General features: G+C 40.8%; 1 protein-coding gene across 10 annotated transcripts in view; it reads right to left on the reverse strand.

Annotated features, from left to right (window-relative positions):
- Positions 1-23,058, reverse strand: part of HDAC4 (histone deacetylase 4) — a 494,934-nt gene that overhangs the window by 137,814 nt on the left and 334,062 nt on the right. For 6 of the 10 annotated variants that reach the window (XM_075069862.1, XM_032771210.2, XM_075069865.1 and 3 more), the window contains 4 exons: positions 19,087-19,227; positions 11,967-12,079; positions 970-1,086; positions 685-883 (listed from right to left, as the gene is read on the reverse strand). In XM_075069862.1, coding sequence (XP_074925963.1) covers positions 685-883; positions 970-1,086; positions 11,967-12,079; positions 19,087-19,227 — 570 coding nt within the window. The remainder of the gene's footprint in view (positions 1-684; positions 884-969; positions 1,087-11,966; positions 12,080-19,086; positions 19,228-23,058) is intronic. The other 4 variants (XM_075069863.1, XM_075069860.1, XM_075069864.1 and 1 more) reach the window with 1 other exon arrangement.

A 23,058-nucleotide genomic window follows, 5' to 3' on the forward strand; every position in this document is an offset into this window, starting at 1 on the left:
AACCATCACTGGCAGTAAGAAGGAACTGAGGGGGTGGCGGGTCAGCAGGGCTCTATATTGAGCTCCATGAAGGAACTACTCTAGGGGAAGCCCAGGCAGACCCAACAGATGCTGCTAGGGGAAATATCTTCTGGCCACTGTGCACGTGTGCGCACACACACCTGATTGGAATGGACATGAACACCTCTCGCAGAAGAATTATTATTAGACCGACTGTGCTTTTCATATTACATTTTACAATGAAAACACATGCTTTTGGTTTTATAAAAAGGATAGCAGTTATGCAGTAATTGTAAATACTAAATACAGTAAATTAAAAAAAAAAATTCCCTAAGAAAATACCTTCTCACTGTTCCTTTGATCAAACTGGGTAGGGTTCTACTATTAAAATACTAATAAATTTATATTTACAATGATATTTATAAACTAGTTTATCTTAATCCTGCCAAAATGATATTGATGTTAGCCTCCTCCCACCTCTTACAGATGTGTAATTTGGTCAATCACAGATCTTTTCCAATATTGTAGGTGCCCATGACATAAACATATATGATTTCAGAGATAACTGGTATTCCCTTATTCCTTTCACGAAGAAGACTGCAATACAATGAAATGGATTGTACCACTGCCCCAGTTAGGAGCTGCATTATCTTAGCCTTTGCACACAAGCTTTGGTATGCTCACCTGTGACTAAGGGAGTTTGTGCAGTTGGTTGTTCCAGTAAAACCATGTGCTGCAGAAGAGAGTTGTGTGAAGTTCCCCCATCCCTTTCCAAAGTTGTAGAGCTTAAGTAAGGAGTGAGATGGGTGCCAGGAAATAAGGAAAGCCGCTGTTGTAGGGTTGGAATAGCAAGTCTCTCTGCATCCTGCTGTCCTGATCCCCCCTGCAAATATACAACTGGTAAAGTATTCAGCTTATGAATGAGTCAATGCAACCACAATCCCCAAGACAACATTAAACATCACTTACACTGGCAGGTCCAGTTGCGGGCAGTCCTAACGTTATGTTGGGCAAGGAAGGAGATGTGTAGAGAGGAAGCTGTGTTACTGAGCCTTCACGATTCGCTAGTCTGTGAGCCAGGCTGGTCTGGAAATTGAATTAAGAAAACTGTGACAATCAGATAATGTAAAGAGACTAGTCAGGAGCTACATTTATAGTCTGCCTAATTCATGAATCATCTTGAGTATGAAGCAGAAAAGTGAATGACAAAGAAAAATAAAAGGCAAACAACTTCACTTCTGATTCCAAAAGATTCTGAATGTAGGGGCTAATCTGTGCCTAGTACTCAGTCCAAGCAGATGGGATAAGCACTGAGTGCATTCACTTGTGGATGTGTAATCCTCCCACAAAGGTAGCAGAGCTGCTCTGAAAGGGCTAATCCAACTGAACGGCTACAGTAGCCTTTGACCCATTCATAGCCCTAACATGGGCAGAGAACTGGGAGATCCATGCAGCAATGGTTTCCTTTCACTCCCTGGAACACCCTTCCCACTTCCACAAACTGCTCTACATGACCCTGGAGAGGGAGTGGGGATCATCTGTGCATCCCAGACAGAATCCTGTTTCCTTTAACCCTTTGTGCAGGAAACATCGGTTCATCTATCAAGAGAGCCTCCATGGCTCATTTGTCCCTTAAAGCACACGGCTAAAAAAGGTGGCTTTAACAAACAAACTTTACATTACACAGGATGGATGTTCTTGTCACCAGGCCAAAGACAGCATGAAATGCATCAGTCGCTGTCAAGTTGTTGTTTAAACACAAGGTAAAGCTCCATTAATGAGCCTGGATCTTCCTCTCAGGTGGATATTTCTTCATTTTCAGGGAAGGAAGAGGAGGTTACTCACCTTGTGCAGTAACTGACTTTCTTCGAGATGAGTGTCCCTGTGGGTGATCCACTCCAGGTGTCAATGCGTCCCTGTGCCTTTGATCGGAGATTTCTGCAGCAATACTTGTACTGGCCACGCATGCACAGAGCCTGCCCCCCCGGCTCTGAGTATACATCTTTGTGAGCATGAGCGGCCGGTTCCCTCAGTTACTTCTCTACAACAGAGGCTACCCCAACTCCGAAGTAGATGGGAGGAGGGTGGGTAGTGGAGCACCCACAGGGAAACTCATCTCGAAGAACGACAGTTACTGCACAAGGTGAGTAACCTCCTCTTCTTCTTCAAGAGATGTCTCTGTGGGTGCTCCACTCCAGGTGACTTAGAAGCAGTATATCTCAAGGAGGTAGGGACTTCGGATCTGGTAGGAATGCAGTAGATAATACTGCTTTGCCTATTCATGTGTCAGAGAGAGGGCCCTGAGTAAGGGCATAGTGTTTAACAAATGTGCGTTCGGAGGACCAAGTGGCTGCTTTACAAATGTCAGTCAATGGCACTTTACGTAAGAAGGCTACAGAGGTAGATACAGGTCTACTGGAATGGGTTCTGATGGATGCTGGAGGTGTAACGTTTCTTATCTGATAGCAGAGTTGTATGCAATTGGAGATCCAGTTTTCAAACTTACATCTCTGGGTAGAGATAGGCATGTCTTTGGAGCACTCCGTGATGGAGACAAAAAGTCTAGAAAAGTTTCTGAAGGGTTGGGTTCTGTCCAAATAGAAGGATACGGTCTTGCGCAGATCCAGCGTGTGCATTGTGGCTTCGAAAGAGTTTGCATGTGGTTTCGGAAAGAAAGTTGGTAGATGTATTGGCTCATTAATGTGGGATGAGGCGTGAACTTTTGGAAGGAATTTGGGGTGTAGCCTCAGGGTAACCTTGTCCTTGAAAAAGAGCGTATATGGTGGATCTGCCATGAGGGCTGCTATTTCTCCTGCCCTTCTGGCGGAGGTAATCGCCACCAAAAAAGCTGTTTTCATTGAGAGGTGTAATAGGGCGCAGGTGGCTAAGGGCTCAAAGGGCTGATGAGTTAGACAGGACAATACTAAGTGAAGATCCCACAGAGGGGTAGGTGGCTTAATGTCTGGGTATAAGGTTTGGAGTCCCTTAAGGAAACGCTTGGTGATGGGATGAGCAAAGATCGAGGTACTGTCGATTGTATCATGAAAGGTTGTGATGACAGCTAAGTGGACTCTGATGGAGCTGAAAGAAAGGCCGGCTTGCTTGATGTCAAATAGGTAGTCGAGTATGCGGAGGAGGGGTGTGGATGTAGGAGAAAGTTGTTTAGTTGAACATCATTCTGTGAATCGCTTCCACTTTCAGAGATAGGTGGCACGGGTAGACTGTAGTCTGCTGTGTAGGAGCACTCTTTGAACTTGGTCGGAGCAAGCTAGTTCATTTTGGGAGAACCATGCAGGTACCAAGCTTTGAGGTGAAGCATGGAGAGATTGGGGTGAAGAAGCCAGCCGTGTTGCTGCGATAAGGTTCGGGATGAGAGGCAGCGAGATCGGTGGTCGAATTGACATTCTGGGGAGGAAAGGGAACCATGGTCGTTTCGGCCATGAAGGTGCAATCAAGATCACCCTGGCAAGGTCCGTTCGTATCTTTATGAGGACCCTGTTGAGAAGTGGTATTGGGAGAAACACACAGAGTAAGTCCCGGTGCCATGGGATCATGAATGTGTCTCCGAGGGAGTGTTTGCCCAGTCCCACCCTGGAGCAAAATTTGAGGCATTTCGTGTTTTTCACAGTTGCAAAGAAATCTATGGTTGAGTGACCCCAAGTGCGAAATATGTTGTAAATGATTCCCTCGTCTATCTCCCATTCATGCTCCCAGGGAAAACGTCTGATTGACTCGTTCACAGTGATATTCATCACCCCGGGGAGATAGGCAGCTGATATGCGGATGTGGTTCGCAAGGCACCAATTCCAGAGTTTTATGGCCTCTGAGCAAACAGAGTGGGAGCAAGCCCCTCCTTGCCTGTTAAAGTAGAACACGCAGGCAATGTTGTCTGTCATTATGCGTACGTGCTGATTCTTGATTAGTGGCAGGAGGTGGCAGCAGGCATTTTGTATGGCTCGAAGTTCTAGAACGTTTATGTCCAGGGAGGTCTCGGAGGGAGACCATAGCCTGTGGACTGTTTGGTGAGAGATGTGGGCACCCCAGCCTGTGAGAGATGCGTCAGTAGCCATTATCAGAGTTGGAGAGGTCTGGAGGAAGGGGACTTCAGAGCAGAGGTTGGAGGGGACTGTCCACCATAGGAGAGAGTCTTTGACTCGGAAGGGTATGGCCAGAGGTTTGTTTAGCGAGTGCATGTTCGGTTTGTAAACCGTGGCCAGCCAAGCTTGGAAGCACCTCATGTAGAGACGTGCATTTTGGACCACGAAAGTGCATGAGGCCATGTGCCCTAGTAGTTGGAGGCAGTCTCGAGTGGTGACCCAGGGGCTGTTGCAAAGTTTTGTAGCCAGCAGTTCTATGGTATTGAATCGGTTGGGTGGGAGAGATGCCAGTCCCATTCTGGAGTCAAGATCCGCTCCTATAAACTCCAGGTGTTGGGTAGGACGTAAAGTGGATTTGTTTCTGTTTATCTGCAGGCCCAGAGATAGGAAGCAATCAGTGGTGAGTTGTGTGAAGCAGAGAGCTTCGTCGAACATGCAGGCCTTGAGAAGGCAACGTCGAGGTAAGGGAATATTATGACCCCTTTTTTCTTGAAGTAGGCAGTGACTACCGCTAGGAGCTTGGAGAAAACTCGGGGGAGAGGGGAGGGCAGTGGAAAGGCCGAAGGGTAGAACGCTGTATTGGAAGTGCATTGAGCCGAGGGTAAAACGAAGGAAAAATCTGTGGGCCAGATGTATAGTGACGTGAAAATAGGCATCTTGTAGGTTGAGGACTGAAAACCAATCACCCTGCTCCAGGGCTGGAATTATGGTGGTGAAAGTAACCATCTTGAACTTTTGCTTTTTGATAAATTTGTTGAGCCGCCTGAGGTCGAGGATCGGTTGCCATCCTCCAGTTTTCTTTTCTGTTAAGAAATAATGGGAGTAGAATACTTTCCCCTTGTGGGATTCGGACACGAGTTCTATAGCCCCCAGTTGAAGGAGATGTTGCACTTCTTGCCAGAGGGGTAGCTCGTGAGAGGGGTCCCTGAAGAGGGAAGGGGAGGGTGGGTGGGTGGGAGATAAGGAGAGAAAGGGGATGGAATACCCAGTTGTGACGACCTCTGGAACCTACTTGTCGGTGATAATCTCCCGCCATTGGTGAAAAAATGGCCTTAGGCAGTGTCCAAAGATAGCTGTAAGCGGCACATACACTGAAGTCGAGACGATGTTTTCAAGACCCTCAACCAAAAGGTTCAAATCTGCTTATTAGTTGGAGGAAGTTGAGGCGCCCTGGAAGAACTGGGGTGACAACGTTGATATCTGGATCTCTGGGGTTGGTGTTGCTGTTGTTATTCCTCAGAACTATTGAAATGCTATGTATATGGGGGGTAGCGTGGACGGTGGTAAGGTTGATATCTGTACTGTCGCCTTCTGGTCGTAGGGGTTTGGATTCCTAAAGACCAGAGGTGAAGCACATCATTCGTGGTGGAAGCAAAGAGTTTATCGAAAGGAAGATCTTCTATGGTACTTTGAACCTCGCGAGGAAAAGAGGAAGAGGAGAGCCATGAACCTCGGCGCATGACCACTGCAGTAGCGGTAGATCTTGCTATGGCATTGGCTGCATCCAGAGCTGCTTGAAGAGCCGTGCATGATATGATCTGGCCCTCGGAGACTAGAGCTGTGAATTGCTGTTTCTTTTGATCTGGAACGTCTTCAATAAAGTCCATGAACTTGTTATAGTTTCTGTGGTCATATTTTGCAAGAACTGCAGTATAACTGGCAATTCGAAATTGTAAGGTTGAAGAGGCATACACTTTGCGGCCAAGGAGGTCCAAGCATTTGCTTTCCTTGTTGGCTAGGGTGGAGCGAAAATACTGTTTGTTCCTTTGGTTGGCTGCATCCACTACCAGGGAGCTTGGCGCAGGATGTGAGAAAAGGAATTCAGAGCCCTTAGAGGGAATGAAGTATTTACGGTCCGCTTGTTTGCAGGTAGGCTGGCTTGTGGCTGGAGCCTGCCAGATGGACGTAGCGGGTTCCAGAAGGGCTGCACTGATTGGTAATGCCACTCTGGATGAAGAAGAGGGTTGCAGGATATCCGTTAACTCATGTTGTTGGTCAAGGACTTACTCTAAATTGAATTCTAAGCTCGCTGGCAACCCTTTTAAAAAGGTTCTGGAATTTCGAAAAATTGTCTGACGACATTTGAGGGGAGGGAGGTAAAGCTTCAGGCGTTACTTCAGTCGCTACTGGATCAGGAGCAGGAGTTGATTGATCCTGCAAGTGGGAGGGTGCTGCCAAATGTGTCATATCGTTTGGACGTTCTTCCGATGGTGCTAAGCAAGTGCCGCGCCTGGTCAAAGTGGAGTAGCGGGTGTGCTGCCGAGGAAAAGATGCCCATGGGGCCCAACACTGCCATGGTGGTGCGGAGGGCATAGGTGATGCCACCCATGGGTTCACACACCAAGAGGCAGGATCTTGAGGATAGGCTGAGGTAATTTTCCTGTGCCCACGGGTGACAGGGGTCCGAGGATGGGAGTCTGTATACATTGAAAAAAAATCACCCTGTATTTTAGGTTCCTCCTCACTGGAGGAAGGCTGTTCAGACCCTGAATCATTCATAGGGGAGAAGCAGTCCTTAAGCAAGGGTGACTGCAGCATAGGTGACACTAAGAGATCGCTTGACTGGGTAAACTGCAGCGCTGAGGCAGCTGAAGGTGATAAAACTGCTGTGAGGGAACCCAGGTCTGCACCAGTGTTCTGAGTCTTGGCTCAGTGCCAGACAGCGCTGTTAATGCCGGTGCTGGAACTGGTGCCACGCTATTAATAGCAGGCTGCTCCGACTCAGGGAGGTCCTGGTATGTCGGCACCGTGACGAACACGGTGCCAATGGGAGCCATGATTGAGGCAGGCAACTGGAAGCCTGAAGCCTCGGCACCGGAGCTTCGCGCTGCCACTGCAGTCACAGGCGGGTTTGGCACAGTGCCTGAGGAGCCCGGCTCATCAAAAGTGCTCAAACGGGGAAGCACAGGTAAAGAAATAGTAGATCTGACTGGAAAAGGTTTGTGTCTGAGGAGCAAAGAATCCTGTGGCACCTTATAAACTAACAGACGTTTTGGAGCATGAGCTTTCGTGGGTGAATACCCACTTCGTCAGATGCATGTAACATAGCTACCCCTCTGATACTTGTGTCTCAGCGTTTTCTTTGAGTTTGACAGAAGGTGCCCTCTTTTTGCCGTTTTCTTATGCCTTTTTGAAGTGGGGGAGCTGTAGCAGGGAGCGGAGGCACAGTCCGCGCCAGGGTCTGAGGCTGACCCTAAGGATTTTTGAAGTAGTATGAGTTTAAGTTTTAGCCCCCTGTTTTTTCTCATTCTGGAGCTTAGTTTAGTGCAGTGGGCACATTTTTGGGGAATGTGGGTCCCCCCAAGCATTTTATGTATTGCGAGTTGTCCATCCGAAAGAGGAATAGGTTCCTTACAGGACGAGCAGCACTTAAAGCCTGTGGAACCAGGCATGTCGGAAGCGGCTGTGGCTGAGAGAAAAATATTTTAATTTATTTTTATTTTTTTATTTTTTTAAAACTGTAGAAAAAACGTAAATAACACTAACTAACAGCTAACTAACAAGAACTAGCTAACTACAAGTTACTTTAAGATGAGGAAAGAAATTCTTTAATGAGTCTGCTGAGCTCCATCTCAAGCTGGGGACAATAGAGAAGGAACTGAGGGAACCAGCCGTGCATGCTCACTAAGAGGTATACTCAGAGCGCGGGGGGGGGGCACGCTCTGTGCATGCGTGGCTGGTACGAGTACTGCTGCAGAAATCTCCGATCAAAGGCGAAGGGCCGCACTAACACCTGGAGTGGAGCACCCGCAGGGACATCTCTTTCGAAGAATGTGAAATTAACTGGGATGAACACAAATGCTTACAAATATGGATTCAAATATTTATTTCAAATATTAACTGTAGTTATTGAAAAGTGTCTGAAGCCCTGATTAGAAAATAGTTTACTATTGAAAAGCAAGTCTTCTATATACAAATATTCTCTAAAGAAAAATGAAGAGTGAAACTGGAATTGCTGAATACGGTGACATTAAAGCTATTCCTGTGACAGAGGATCATACACAAGTGTAGCAATGATACCTTTACAAGACTGCATTTGCCATCTTTACAACCAAAGACTCTGCATTTCCAAATAAATGGTTTAATTTGACATTAGTCAAGTTAGTCATTCCCTTTACTGTCCTGCCATTTATTCACATGATAAAGTAGTAAAGTCATCTAGTTCTCACATATGCTCAAGCTAAGTTCAATTTGCCAGTGAAGTTCTTTCTATTTCTAAAGTATCCTCCTGTGTATTTGCAATCTTGTCAACAATAATTATTAAAAACCTGTTGAAGATCAGTTCTATCACAAAGGTCTTGTCATCAATAATTTCTCTGCAGTTGTTAAATATTTCCACTGGCACACACACTAACACCAAGGCAAAATTGTAAAGACCTTGTTTGCGTTTCCACTCACTTATTTGCCAGTGTGATTTTGAACACTTAGCAATTTTGCTTTAAAGCGTAAACACAATGTTACTGTACCACATGCTGGAAATAAGGTATGTACTGTAGTGAGGTACTGAAATCTCTTCCTGACTTTTACGGGGTACTGATCTTATAAAAGTAACAAAATTACATCAATTTATACTTTAAACAGTCAAATCCCCATTTAGTTGTGCTTCAAATAGTCTCAGCGGGTTTATTTCTATTAAGCACAACTGAATGAAAAACACAACAGCTTGAAACTAATTGCACACACAAAATTTCAGTTCCATTATCATCATCTTAAATATACTGAATCTGTCTATGAATTGTACATAAATGCTGTGGAAATACAGAGAGCAGCACAAACCCAGCATCTACAGTTTTTGTCTAATCCGGCAGCACCTTTTATAGCTGAATATGAAATAAAATGTCAGTGAATGTCAAATAGCCTTGCATAGGTGGAAAAACATTAAATTTAACACAATATTTAAAAAATAAATACTATTTATCTACTGTGAACAGAATGGAGCTGTATGTTTTCTACATTTGAGGCAAGTAATTTAATTTAAATAATATAAAAATGATCAGTTTTCCCATTTGATATGGGTCGAGAGGTGAATCTCTGATCAACTGATGGGCAAATATACACATTTCTCATTTAAAACCAAACACTCAAGTAAATGTGAAACTATCACAATGGAGAAGACTAACTGCTCAGAAATTGTTGATTATTTACAATTTACAAAGTGAAAATGCATCTGATTTACCAGAGAGTGTCTATCATTCGGGGTAACACAGAAATTGGAGCCCAGTGTGTGCATTACACTGACCTTTTACAAGACATGTGGAAGCAAGCATTAATCGGGTAATACTATTTCCTGATGTATACAACAGCCTTCATTTGAAAGGAAATATCTGCATTTAAAATGCTGTTTTAATTAGGGTAGCTGCTGACAAATGCAGGCAGAAGAGTTTGGAGGAATGGCTCTGTTACCATCATGAAATATCCAGTGCTTACAGAAAAGAATTGGTAATGAAGGGCATGACCAGTTTTTGGCAGATGTGAATGTTGAGGCTAGGGAAGATTTAATTAACAGAATAAACTCTAAAATCTGTTGACGGTAAGAGAGTTGGTGCGATAGGTAATCAAAAAATATTTGCCATCCATTAGTGGATTGTGAGCTTTCCTGTGGACTGTGGCCTCAAAGATCTAGTGGGCCGAATGTTCATATCATACCTACTTTTAAAATCATGACAGCACCATAATTTACAGACTATATTCTTGCTCTCTTCCATAACATCATAGAACAGGTGAAAAAATTCCCGGTGCAATTTTCAGAGAAACAGCAGAAGAAAATGTTTTACTTTTCACATAGGTTGTTTTGGGAGGCTACATTAAAGCATTTCAATTTAAATTAATTCATAGATCACACTGGACTTTTCACATGCACCTGGACTAAGGCGTAGAAAAAAATGAATAGAAACAAGTTATTTACCTTTTACACAATACAAAAACCAGATATCATTTGATTAAATTAAATAGAAGGTTTAATGCAAACAAGAGAAAGTACTTTTTCACACAACACAAAATTAACCTGTGGAACTCATTGCCATGGGATGTTGTGAAGGACAAATCATAATGGGGTTCAGAAAAGAACTAAGTACATTCATGGAGGATAGGTCCATCAATGGCTATTAGCCAAAATGGTTAGAGATGCAACCCTATGCTCAGCGCGACCCTAAGCTTGTGATTGCCAGAAGGCAGGAGTATAAGACAAGGTGGATCACTCCATAATTACCCTGTTCTTTACACTGCTCCTGAGGCTCTGGTACAGGCCACTGTCAGAGACAGGATACTAAGCAAGAAAGATCATGGTCTGACCCAGTAAGAGAGCTCTTGTTTTTATGACTCAGACACTGTAGTAAAACTGTGGAAGAGGTGGGGAAAGAGAAGTATCTTTTACATGTCTGGAGAACTGTTTTGGCAATGGACAGACTTTACATGTCTGCCATCACTCATGCCTCAGTCTTTAAATTACGACTTCACTGCTTTACAAGAGGCAATAGGTAGTCACTGAAAGTGGCTATAAAATGCTTGCAACAACAGCATGCGTATCTAAAATATTTTTTGTGCAGAAGTTACTAAGGACTGGAATTAAAGCCTTGGTGAAATAATACATTCATTTGTAAAAAGCAAAATTATTTGGAGAGAGTGTTGCCTCTGCATATCCACACTCATGGGATGAGCCCTCCCACAACACTGATGTTGGGGAAGCTGTGCCCTTTGGAACGGTACAAGCTTTCCTGTGCAGCACTGAATATTTGCAGCTGAGGTTGAGTCTCTCAGCAGTCCCCAGCTAAATTTGCTAAACCCCAGACGGGATGAGAGCAGAATGCTGAGGGGAAGGAAGACTGGCTGTAGTGACAAGTCACTGTTATTACTGTCACTCCTGGTAGCAGCGTAGAGTGAACCAGCGAAGAGTATGCTGCTACTAGCCAAAGTTCAAATAGCCTGGACTTTTGCTTCAAAAAGCACCTTTCCACTCTCCAAAATTACAAGTTGGAGGACAGCGTGATTAAACCAAAATTCTGCTTTGTCAGGAAAGTTTATAAATGTAAATGCATGTACAATATTCAAGGGAAACAGCAAATGCAAAGCCTGCAATGCGAAACACTGCAGCGGGGTCTGGATAATTACACACTATCTTTCCAAATGTGAAGGTTACGAAATGACAGAGCGGGTCACGTATTTTCTGATTCAGTAACAGGAACGTAGGAATTGGCAGACTAGATCAGACCCAACTGTAGTCTAGCATCCTGTCCCCGACAGTGGCCAACACCAGAAGTTTAAGAGGATGGCACAAACACCCTGCAGTTTATGGGATTATTTATTATTAATAATCACTTATGGAAACAAAAACAAAGGTTAACAAAAGCTAAGATTTAAACTGCAGAAAGGTGGGAGGATGTTAAAATTTGGTAGCAAACGGCAACACACTACCGGAAACCTTTGAGTACTGAGCGAGGGAGAAGGAACTTCAACCAGGTAATATTATATTCCTCCATCCCTGTAACTGAACAAGACTTGTATTAATCCCCTGTATAAAGTGAAGTTATCCCACATTATAAAGCATGAAAATACATCTCCAACATTTTAAAATACTCAAGAGAGTCGGCAACCTACATTTGACAACGGAACCCTCTTCACGATTTTCCCCCAACATCCCTTTCCTTCTTTTAATCTATTAATTCATATTATGGCTACTGCCAGTTACCCCAAGCACAGATATTTAGGAGCAAACTCAGACTAAGCATGTTACATACACAACACATTCAAATCTTCACTGGTTAGGAGAGTAGCCATCCAAATCAAGGTTCAGCTTTCTCTGCATATTTAAAAGCTTCCACAAGTTCATTGGAAGCACAAGTGTTAAGCCCAAGGTAAAGAGCAGTTCTGTACCTCTGCTTGAATACTTGTGACTGATCCTGTAATTCCATTCTCAGCACTTATGTTATTAGAGCTGTTGTTCGGAGAACTGGGACCAGATCCAGGAGCACTGTTGCATGCAGAGTCTAAAACACATTCAAAAACAAGTATTAGAAACAGTATAAACGATCTATGCAATGCTCTTAGGAGAGATCTATCAGGGAAAACAAAAACCCTGAAGATGTAATAAAACATTTCTATATTGAGAATATAACAACAAGATGTACTTTCAAACAGCGGGTCCAAATATTTCCTTCCTTCCATCTTTTCTCTGCAACTTTTTTTTGTATAGTGTGTCAAGAACTTTAAATATGATTAAACACACAATAAACAATTTAGAAAGCATGAACAAGCAAAGTCAGTCTATGTGAAACTGTTCTACTACAGTTTTATGAAGTGCCTCCTCCAATCCACTTTAGCCTTTTAACTTAATCACGCTCTTGGTCTTGCACAATTAAGTAACTTTCTGAGCTTTGACGTTTTCCCATGCACTCTTCTTGTATATCTGAATTTATTCAAGTTTTAAATGGAAAGATACCTTCATTCCTGACCCTTGACAGATATTTCACACCAGCACCAACATTTACTTTTACAAAAAGTGCCCCAATGAATGAAAGTGGTTATTTGTTAAGAGCTGACAGTGTGCTCAGCATTCTATGAGAAACAGTTATTTCTCTGAGGTGCTATCATCTACAGAATTGTAGCTTCAGCAGCACACAGGACCCTAACACCAATCTGGAGCCCTGGTCCACTACTGAATTAAGGAAACAGTACTAATTAGATAATTAATATCACTTCTCATAACACTTGGGTTTTCCTTGGAAGTCTCCAATCCAAGTACTAGTTTCTTTCCATTCCCAACATGGAAGCACTAGGAAAAGACTGGAATCAGAAGAGCGTGAGCAAGTCTCCAGGCTTCCAAGTGAGGAAGCAATGAACACAGAGGATAAGTCTGACTTTCAAATATACATTTTTTTGTCCCTGGATTACAGGTAGATGCATCCGTGTGCTGCCTTCATATCAGGACAGAACAATGGGAGGATAATTGAGAAAATGAAAGGCAACGTCATAAGAGTTGTTTTGAGTATCTCCAGACATCAGTCTCTTTACATTTATTGTCCTGCAGCACTAGCTGGACAACTCTCTATCACAGGGGTAGGCAACCTACGACAGGTGCCGAAGGCGGCACGCGAGCTGATATTCAGTGGCACTCACACTGCCTGGGTCCTGGCCACCGGTCCGGGGGGCTCTGCATTTTAATTTAACTTTAAATGAAGTTTCTTAAACATTTTAAATTGAAAATTATAACCCTTTAAAAAATTTTTGGCTTCATTTTTATTTAATTTTAAATAAAGCCTCTTAAACATTTTAAAACCCTTATTTACTTTACATACAACAATAGTTTAGTTATATATTATAGACTTATAGAAAGAGACCTTCCAAAAATGTTAAAATGTATTAGTGGCACATGAAACCTTAAATTAGAGTAACTAAATGAAGACTCGGCACAGTACTTCTGAAAGGTTCCCGACCGCTGCTCTATCTTCATGAAAATGTGCAAAATTCCCAGATATTACACTGAAAGTCCTCCATGTAGATACTGGTCAAAGTCTCTCAGAGGTAACACAAACCCACACAGAGTTTTTCCCTAGGGAATCCTAGTCTGTTTTGGCCACTCACTAAGTACTGATTGAGCTTTCCCTTTCTACTGTCTCACTTGCAGAGCTTGTGCCAGGCCTATACGTCTAGAATTATAAGCCTCTAGGGACAGGTGTTCCCTTGGTCAAGGGAACTGCCTTTGACCCCATCCTGCACTTTGTATGATTACTCCTTCCTAATTACCTACAGCTTGTTACTTCTGACAGTGATGGCGGAATCAGACAGATACAAGTCCCTGTCTCCAGGACAGTCCACTGACCCATTCCTGTACTGGCCCAGTGTGGAGAGTGTACAACTTATCAAAACACAACCATGAGAATTTTGTACTTAAAGTAAAACTTCACTTTATAATTCTATTGCTATATATGCTACCGCTATGTTCTTAACACCCCCCACTAACCAGGGCAAGTGGGACATCCAACTGAACCCAAAACATTTTTAACAGACTATAAAGCTGCATTTCCCAGCTCCAGTGCAGCATCGCAGATTACCTGATTTCACAGCTACCAGAAATTCTTTTGGAGCACAGAGCTGGCCCACAGGAGCCTCTCTTATTTTGCATATAGCACAGTTTTCAGTGTTTCTCTTTTTATTATCTCAGAAGTATGCTTGGCAGAATTCCATTTTTTTATTATAATTTTGACATATAATATATATGTCAGTTTTAAGTGTTTTTATCCATGTAAATTTTCACAGTCGAAGGTAATTATTTGGGCAGGGAGAAAGGAAGTAGACTATAATTATATGAGAGCAGCCATTGAGATTCAAAAAGAAAGCTTTATAACTGTTAAAATTGTCAAACTATACAAATTGAATATCCTTAAAATTAAACTCTAATAAGTTCTCCAGCAGCACTTTTCTTACTTTGCCTATCTGTAAATTTGGACTGTCAGCACTGGAAATATTTTTTGGTCAGTTTGTGGTTGCACAGTGAAATTGATGTTTACTAACATTTACCAACAGAAAGCAGAAATCACTGCAATCTTTTGATAGCCATTCCAAATATGAGAAAATAGGATTTGGTTGACCCCAATATAGTTTTCTGGTAGCTGTGATATAACAGCCTGATGCAATCTGGGACGTTTCACTGGGATGTCTCAGTGGACATAGAGCCAACTGGTATGACTTTGGGGACATGATACAATTTTTGTTTTAATTATTTAATTGCTGAAATCCCCTTAACCTGGTTAGTGGAGTAATTCAGCACATATTATGGTAGAAGTAGAGTAAATAAGTAAATTTTATTGTCCTCTAGAACCAAAAGAAATTTAAGGATTAAGTAACAATCTAAAACTGACTGCTCACCTAGTAATGATTACACGTCGCATATTCAAAGGTATCCTCTTTCTATAAATCTGCTACTAATCTGATTATTCCAAGCACTATGCATTTTACCTACGTGACTCTATAGGCTCTAGTGAATCGACATCCATTGCTACCACATGTCCCAGCCATGAAACTATGGAACTGTCTCTGAGCTTCAGCAACTATCTTCTCCACGCCTTCCAAACAATACTATGAATTCTCAAGTCATGCTTCCCAATACACTTGTAAAGAATGAGAAGCCAGCAACAGGACTTATTTGAGTATGCAAACATGTATGAGCATGCTTACTGAATGTACTGAACAAATGGGAGACCTTTTCCCCCTGCCCAAATCCTTATTCCTGACATTGTAAGCAAAAGTTAGTACTCAGCACTATTCCTTCCTATATGAAGTTAACCTACAAGCAAAAGGAAATTCTTTTCATCCATGGACTTGCCCAAAATAGCAATGCATTTTCTATTCTACTGCAAAGATATGAGAACGAAGCCATTACCAAGATGCATGCTCATTTAATTCACTGATGACGCTGGAAATGGAGAAAAGCTCTTTCAAAGTACTATAGAAGAGTTTGAGAAGAAATTAACCAAATACTTCTTTTTAAAATGCTGATCAAGGCTGTGGTTCCTCCTTAATTCGACATGAGATCATTACCCCAGCAGAAGGAATGCAGACACTCAGCAATAGTAGCACTGAGGCAGAAAATCCTTTTTTTTTTTTTTTTTGGCAACATCACTTTGTGCTTCAAAAAAAAATTACTTTCTGAGGTTCTGAGACCTCTGTAGCACCGTATTACATGCATGAATAAACCAGTATGTTAAGCAGGCCTTCATACCTTTAGAACGTAATTTTTTTGGGAAAAAAGGCATCTTTGTGTAAAAACAGCCTCATTACTCTTTCCTGTGCCTTGCCTCCTGCTGCCAGGGCTGGTCTTCCTCTGTCCAATTAAGTGAGCACTAAGCAGCAGTATTTTGAGTGAAGAAAACCCAATTAACCTGAAGTTTCACTACTGCCCTTCAACTTTCCCCACAATGGGCACCTGTGGCGCTTAATGAAAACCTAGACATTGTAGAAAGAACATTTTCGTTGGATAGAAAATACACGCACTTCTGTAAGTAACAGGTCATGAGCTATGATTTATTGGATTCCATGTGTATTACCTAAACAAAAGAAAAAACATGTGGCAATCAATTTATATTTGTGATACATTCAAGCCTTAATTTCATCCAGGGGTATTCTCGATGGATTAAATATACAATTTCCCCCTGAAAAATGGCTGTAAAAATGGCATTTTCAATTCAACACACGTACTCTGTATTTACCTAGAGTCTGACTCGCTGACTAATGACCAAAATAAAATGCTCATGCTTTTCATTCCTATTAGTGCAGCAAGAGCCCACGCAGCTAAGAGCATAAGCAGGAATCTATTCCTGCCTGTGGATCAACAGCCCTCTATTTTTTTAAACTTAGTTCCAGTCAGTTACATCTGTAGACACCCAGCAAAGATGGGCGTGCACAGGTGTCACAGAGGGCACCATGTGAAAACAATGAGGTTGCACAAGAGTTACAAAAGCTATAACTTAGCCTGCAGAACCTTTGCAACAGGCAGGAACATGAGGAAGAAAGAAATAAGCTTGCCTCTCAGCTCTGTTGTGGAGTTTGCAGGGCTGCTAGTTAGAGAAAGCATCTCCTGCCTTGTCAACCAAGAACATTTGGTAAGGAGATCACACACCCACACATACACTCATGGAACCCATGATGCCATTTCTACAGAGTCACTTTTCAGAGCAGAGCTGAATTTTATATTGCATAAATTATGACATTGTGCTCTGAAGAGCCAGAAAGGTCTGAGAAAAGGAAAAACAGTGGTTGTCCAAACGTACTTACAGACAGCTCTCTCTAGATGGTGCTAAATATTAAACTTTATGATAATCTAGAGTCTTACCTAGTTTACCTCCTAGTATGAAATTTATCAAATAAAAGAAATACTGATTACTTTTTACAAGAGGTTGTGAACTAAATATATATTATCTTTGGTAAAACAACACAACGTGTTTTTACATTTAAAGTAGGGCTGTCAATTAATCACAGTTAACTCACATGATTAACTCAAAAAAATTAATCGTGATTAATCACACTTATAGCAATAGAATACCAATGGAAATTTATTAAATATTTTTCTATATTTTCAATATTGATTTCACTTACAAACACAGAATACAAAGTGCACAGCGCTCACTTTATATTATTTTTAATTACAAATATATGCACTGTAAAAATGATAAGCAAAAGAAATAGTATTTCTCAATTCACCTCATGAAAGTACTGAAGTGCGATCTCTTTACCATGAAAGTGTAACTTACAAATGCAGATTTTTTTTGGTTACATAACTGCACGCAAAAGTAAAACAGCGTATAACTTTAGAGCCTACAAGACCACTCAGTCCTATTTCTTGTTCTGCCAATTGCTAAGACAAAAAAGTTTGTTTACTTTGATGGGAGATACTGCTGCCTGCTTCTTATTTACAATGTCACCTGAAAGTGAGAACAGGCGTTCACATGACACTTTTGTAGCCAGCATTGCAAGGTATTTACATGCCAAATATGCTAAACATTTATATGCCCCTTCATGTTTCAGCCACCATTCCAGAGGACAGGCTTCCATGCTGATGATGCCCGTAAAAAAAAATAAAAAAAAGCAACAATTAATTAAATTTGTGAATGTACTCCTTGGGGAGAGAAATATATGTCTCCTGCTCTGTTTTACCCGCATTCTGTCATATATTTCATGCTATAGCAGTCTTGGATGATGACCCAGCACACATTTGTTTTAAGAACAGTTTCACAGCAGATTTGACAAAATGCAAAGAAGGTACTGATGTGGGATTTCTAAAAATAGGTACAGCACTTGATCCAAGGTTTAAGAATCTGAAGTGCCTTCCAAAATTTGAGAGGGACAAAGTGTGGAGCATGCTTTTAAAGTCTTAAAAGAGCAACACACTGATGCAGAAACTACAGAACCCAAACCACCAAAAAAGAAAAATCAGCCCTCTGCTGGTGGCATCTGACTCAGATGATGAAAATGAACATGCATCGGTCCACACTGCTTTGGACTGTTATCAAGCAGAACCCATCATCAGCCTGGAAACATGTCCTCTGGAATGGTGGCTGAAGCATGAAGGGACTTATGAATCTTTAGTGCATCTAGCATGTAAATATCTTGTGACGCCAGCTACAACAGTGCCATGCGAACACCTGTTCTCACTTTCAGGTGACACTGTAAACAAGAAGCAGGCAGCACTATCTCCTGCAAATTGTAACCTACCTTGTTTGTCTGAGTGATTGGCTGACCAAGAAGTAGGATTGAGTGGACTTGTAGGCTCTAAAGTTTTACATTGTTTTACTTTTGAATGCAGTTTTTTGTACTTAATTCTACATTTGTAAGTTCAACCTTTATGATAAAGAGATTGCACTACAGTACTTGTATGAGGTGAATTGAAAAAAAGAATTTTTTGGTTTTTTACTGTGCAAATATTGGTCATTAAAAATAAATATAAAGCGAGCACTTTACACTTTGTATTCTGCGTCGTAATTGAAATTAATATACTTGAAAATGTAGTAAACATCCAAAAATATTAAAAATAAATGGTATTCTATTGTTTTTTGATCACTTGACAGCACTAATTTAAATTGCTTGATGAAGAACAATGGAGGTCTGCATGAGGCCTATAAAGAACGTGGTGTCAAAAGCATTTATTGTTGGAGTGGTACAGTTATGAATTATGCTTAGCAACTGTATCTATGGACATTAGCAGAGATACAGCATGAAACGTCTCAAAGGTATTTCCCAACAACCTGTGATTTCTACCATCTTGAAATACTACACTGGCACCTATATCTGATTAACACAAGCTTAAAAACTAAAGTCGTGAAACTGAGGCTGTGGACTTGGAAACAATGCCTTCAATGATGAATGTGCAAGGACTAAAGGGTTAAGGGTGCCAAAGGGAGTATAGAGATCCTGACTAAAGAGTTAATCAGACATATAAACAGGTTTTAAGATGGAAGCCTTGTATAGAATGTGACAAAAGGCATGGCTTTCAGTTGCTTACCCAACATACCTGTGACATCCAGGGGACGCTTCTTAAGAGCAGTAGCCACTGGGCCATCTTTCCTCCGTAACAGGGGACTGCTCCGTCTTTCAGCAACTTTCTGCTTTAATCTGGATCTTAACTTCAGGTTGGGTTCAGATGCTGTACAAAGAAAGGAAAAGTCATCACTGCATGCAGAGTTCCATTTAATATCATCTTATTCATTGTTTTCTGCCAACTATATTGGCTAATCTTCAGTGAAGGATACCATAGAAATGTAAGGGAAATTAGTCATATGATATCATAATTCGAATAAAGAATTATCAGTATAATGAAAATATACCAACAGATGTGTTCTGCACTAGTTCTGTTAAAACACTGATGATCAGGATTAATAGTGCTTTTTATAAAAATTAATGTTACAATGTTTTACCTATAGACTGGAGATAGTGGTTTGCAGTATGGTTTGTTGTAAAGTTCATGAGATCTAATACAAAGTAAGATATTCACCTGTAATATATTTATAACCACTCCACTGCTGACTACTAAGCTTATCACAAAGGTAGAGCCTTGCAATGGATATTCTGTAAATTAATAAAAGAATCAATGGGTCTCTATAGCAGATAACAAAAGAACAATTATCTTAATTTTCCAAGAATAGTCAAGGATTGTTGTATGACTGACCCACACCAAATACTTTGCAAGTTTATCTTAAAATGTCTGACTACCTTAAGGTCATCAGCACTGCCAAGAGGATGTTTGTAACATTTGAACTCCTTTACATCAAGTGATACACATTTTAGCTATCCGCTTAAATGAAAGTTTCAGGCATGGGAATGTTCCAAGATGCTATATTCATCCACTGCAAGAATCAGGAGATGTGCCCAGAACCCTCACCACATCCTCCTAAGTAGGAATCAGAAAAGAAACAGTGAACTGCCAGGACTACATGTCTCATATAAATATTTTTCAATAGGTAAGGAAGCCATGAGAAAGGGAAAAAAGATTCCCACTGGAAGATATCTTTCTTTGTAAACTTTGTGCTCTCTTGAGTATATTTGAAATATTTCTTTGAGTGCTATAAGGCTCCTGACATTTACTGAATTTGTTAGCTTACTCAATCTTTCCCTTCCTCCACTCTCCAGCAATTTTGTTGTCTAATTCCTTTGACTGGCAATTCTATGCTCTCATCACTAAATACTGATACACTTGATTCTTTGTGCCCAAGGGTAGACAATATAAAACAACTTCAGCAGACTTGAAGTCAGGTTTACAAACTGATTTTGTTTAACAAAGTCTGGTTACAAATTTATTTCCTGCTAGAGTGTGTAGAAGGCCAACACAGAATGTTTTAATTGCGCAGAGCACACAAACTGGAAGTTGACGACTTCATGATCAAATATTTGCTTAAAAGTTCTCATCAAAACTGTTCTCTGATGAAACTTTACAAAAGGAGTGTTTCATTAATATACCATGGACAGAAAAAATTGTCTATCTAAATTTGCTTTAAAAAAAGATAAAGGAGGTACTTTAAAAAAGTCTCAGACTCATCAAGATGATGTTTAAAATTCAATTTGAAATCCATTAGTGAAGGGCGAAATAATGTTATATGCCATTTACATAAAGAAAGCAAGTGGAATGAATATAAATCTGCTGTTTGCTGGAAGGACAAAATTAAAGAGGAGGCTATTTAAATAACAATTGCACTTTCTTCAATGTTAGTTCAAAAAGGAAAAAAAAGACCTAATCTTAGTTTAAAAGTAGACAGTAGATGTGAGAACACTCAAAGCCTCAAGGTAGATAATTTACACTTGCAGCAAATTTACATTTTAAATAAACTAATTGATTAGATGCTTGGGTCTATAATTTAAAAATAAAGCAAAGCAATGATTCATATAGATGTGGTTATGTATATTGTGCATATATATGGAGTATCTACATATGCAAGCAATGAAGGCATATTCTACAGTTAGTTAAAGCATCTGTCTTCTGACAAAGAAAAATGTGACAATATAAATTACATTAAAATGAGGATTTCATTCATATTATTTATTCCTTTATGGGATTTGACTGAATTATGTTTTGTGTTGGGAATAGACAAATCACTGTTATTTTAAAGGTATACAATGAAGAAAGTGTCTAAGTATGAAACACCTTAAAAATGGAGAAAAAAATCAGGGTATCAGATTAGCTAATATTACAAATGATGCTACAGGTCTGAATATACTAATAAGAATCCTTCCCTGTAACAAGAATTTCAGTGGGAATGAAAATAAGGAACCACATGCTTAAACAAAACCTCTCCAAAAGGAAGATATGACCATCCAAAGAAAACACACTGGAACTTCCCAAACAAATGTATTACATGGTGTTCTTCAACCCCTCCTCATATTGAGATAAGTTTCAAAATAGTGAGACATTGTTTAAACCCTTACCATTCTACAACTAAATATTTAGACTTTGTTCTACCATATTCCTTTTTATTTCTTTATACAAATCCTATACAGAAATCTTTATTAAAACTTCAAGGACTTTTTAAACATTGGTATCCCATTTCACCTGTCATTCACATCCACGGTACATGAAAATATCTGTATACATTTCACTAGGTGTTATGTAACGCAGAGTTAAGTGAATTAAAAACACCCTGCCAACAGCACAGAATGATCTAGGTATTTGCATATGTCATTTCTGAATGTCTCAGAGTTATGAAGAGGTTCAATTTTCAACAATGCATATTAAAAGCTCAGTCAAGGTCAATAAGCTTATTTGTTTTTTTCACTGTCATCTAACAAAAAAAAAAAAAAATGCTGCCTAAATTCAAGAGACCTGTACTTCAAAAGTATAAATAAGAAAATAACATGAATCAGGCAGCACATAACTCAAACAATATTATGGAGTTTGAGCGTATAGGTTCAATTTTCTTTAAGAAATATCAGTTTTACGGAAAATCAACTGAAATTCATCCCACCATACAATGTCTCCACCAAACAAAGTGTTTCTCAGAATCTGAACGCAATCTATAGTGCTTGGAAGTCAATTTCAAAAGCTTTGTACTCTTCAGGTCATATAATGTCTTCTAATCTAACAGTATACACTTATTAATTCAAAAACTCAATTAGGTACTTATTCAGCCAGATAATTAAGGACATGCCTAACTTTATGCATGCTGTTAGTCTTACTGAAGTCAATGGGACCATTCATATGTTCAATTACCTCACTGAATGGTGGCCTTAGTGCCTCAGTTTATTTAGAGAAAATGTGTTACTCCTGGGGCAATTCTGTACCACTGTGCACATGCAGAATTCATGTCTCCTGTAGATTTCTTTGCTTGCCCACAGAAAAATGGGGAAGTAAAGAAATCTGCAAGGAAAAAAATGCCCCTTCCCCTGCAGCCAGGTTCGAGCGCCCATAGTAGCTGGCAGAGAGGTAAATGAATGCGGGGGGAACGGGGATTGGGCATGCATGTGTGGGGAGACGTCAGTCACCGCGAGAGAGGGCAGGGCTGGGTAGGCATGTGTGCAAGCAAGAGACACTCTTGCTCAGTCTAGTGTGGAGGGATAGGGCTTCGGGTTGTTTGGAGGTAGGTATGAGGCAGGCTCTGTCCTCTCAGGCAGAGCAGAAAATGTAGCAGCCTGCCTGCATAGTTGTTCCTATTGTTGTTAGTTAATTGTTCTCATTTATAGTGAATTCCCGTAGGTGCATAAAACTGGTGTAAAACTTTTAAGGATCCTTTACATTGTCAGAGTGGTGTAAAGGAGCCTTATTGTAATGACAGTAAGGGAAAACACAGTTACTCACCTTTGTAACTGTTGTTCTTCGAGATGTGTTGCTCATATCCATTCCAGTAGGTGTACGCGCCGCGCGTGCACGTTCGTCGGAAGACTTTTATCCTAGCAACTCCAGCGGGCCGGCAGGTCGCCCCCTAGAGTGGCGCTGCCATAGCGGGTAATATATACCCCTGCCGGCCCGCCCGCTCCTCAGTTCCTTCTT

Source organism: Chelonoidis abingdonii, chromosome 10, assembly GCF_003597395.2.
Source record: "Chelonoidis abingdonii isolate Lonesome George chromosome 10, CheloAbing_2.0, whole genome shotgun sequence".
NCBI lineage: Eukaryota > Metazoa > Chordata > Testudines > Testudinidae > Chelonoidis > Chelonoidis abingdonii.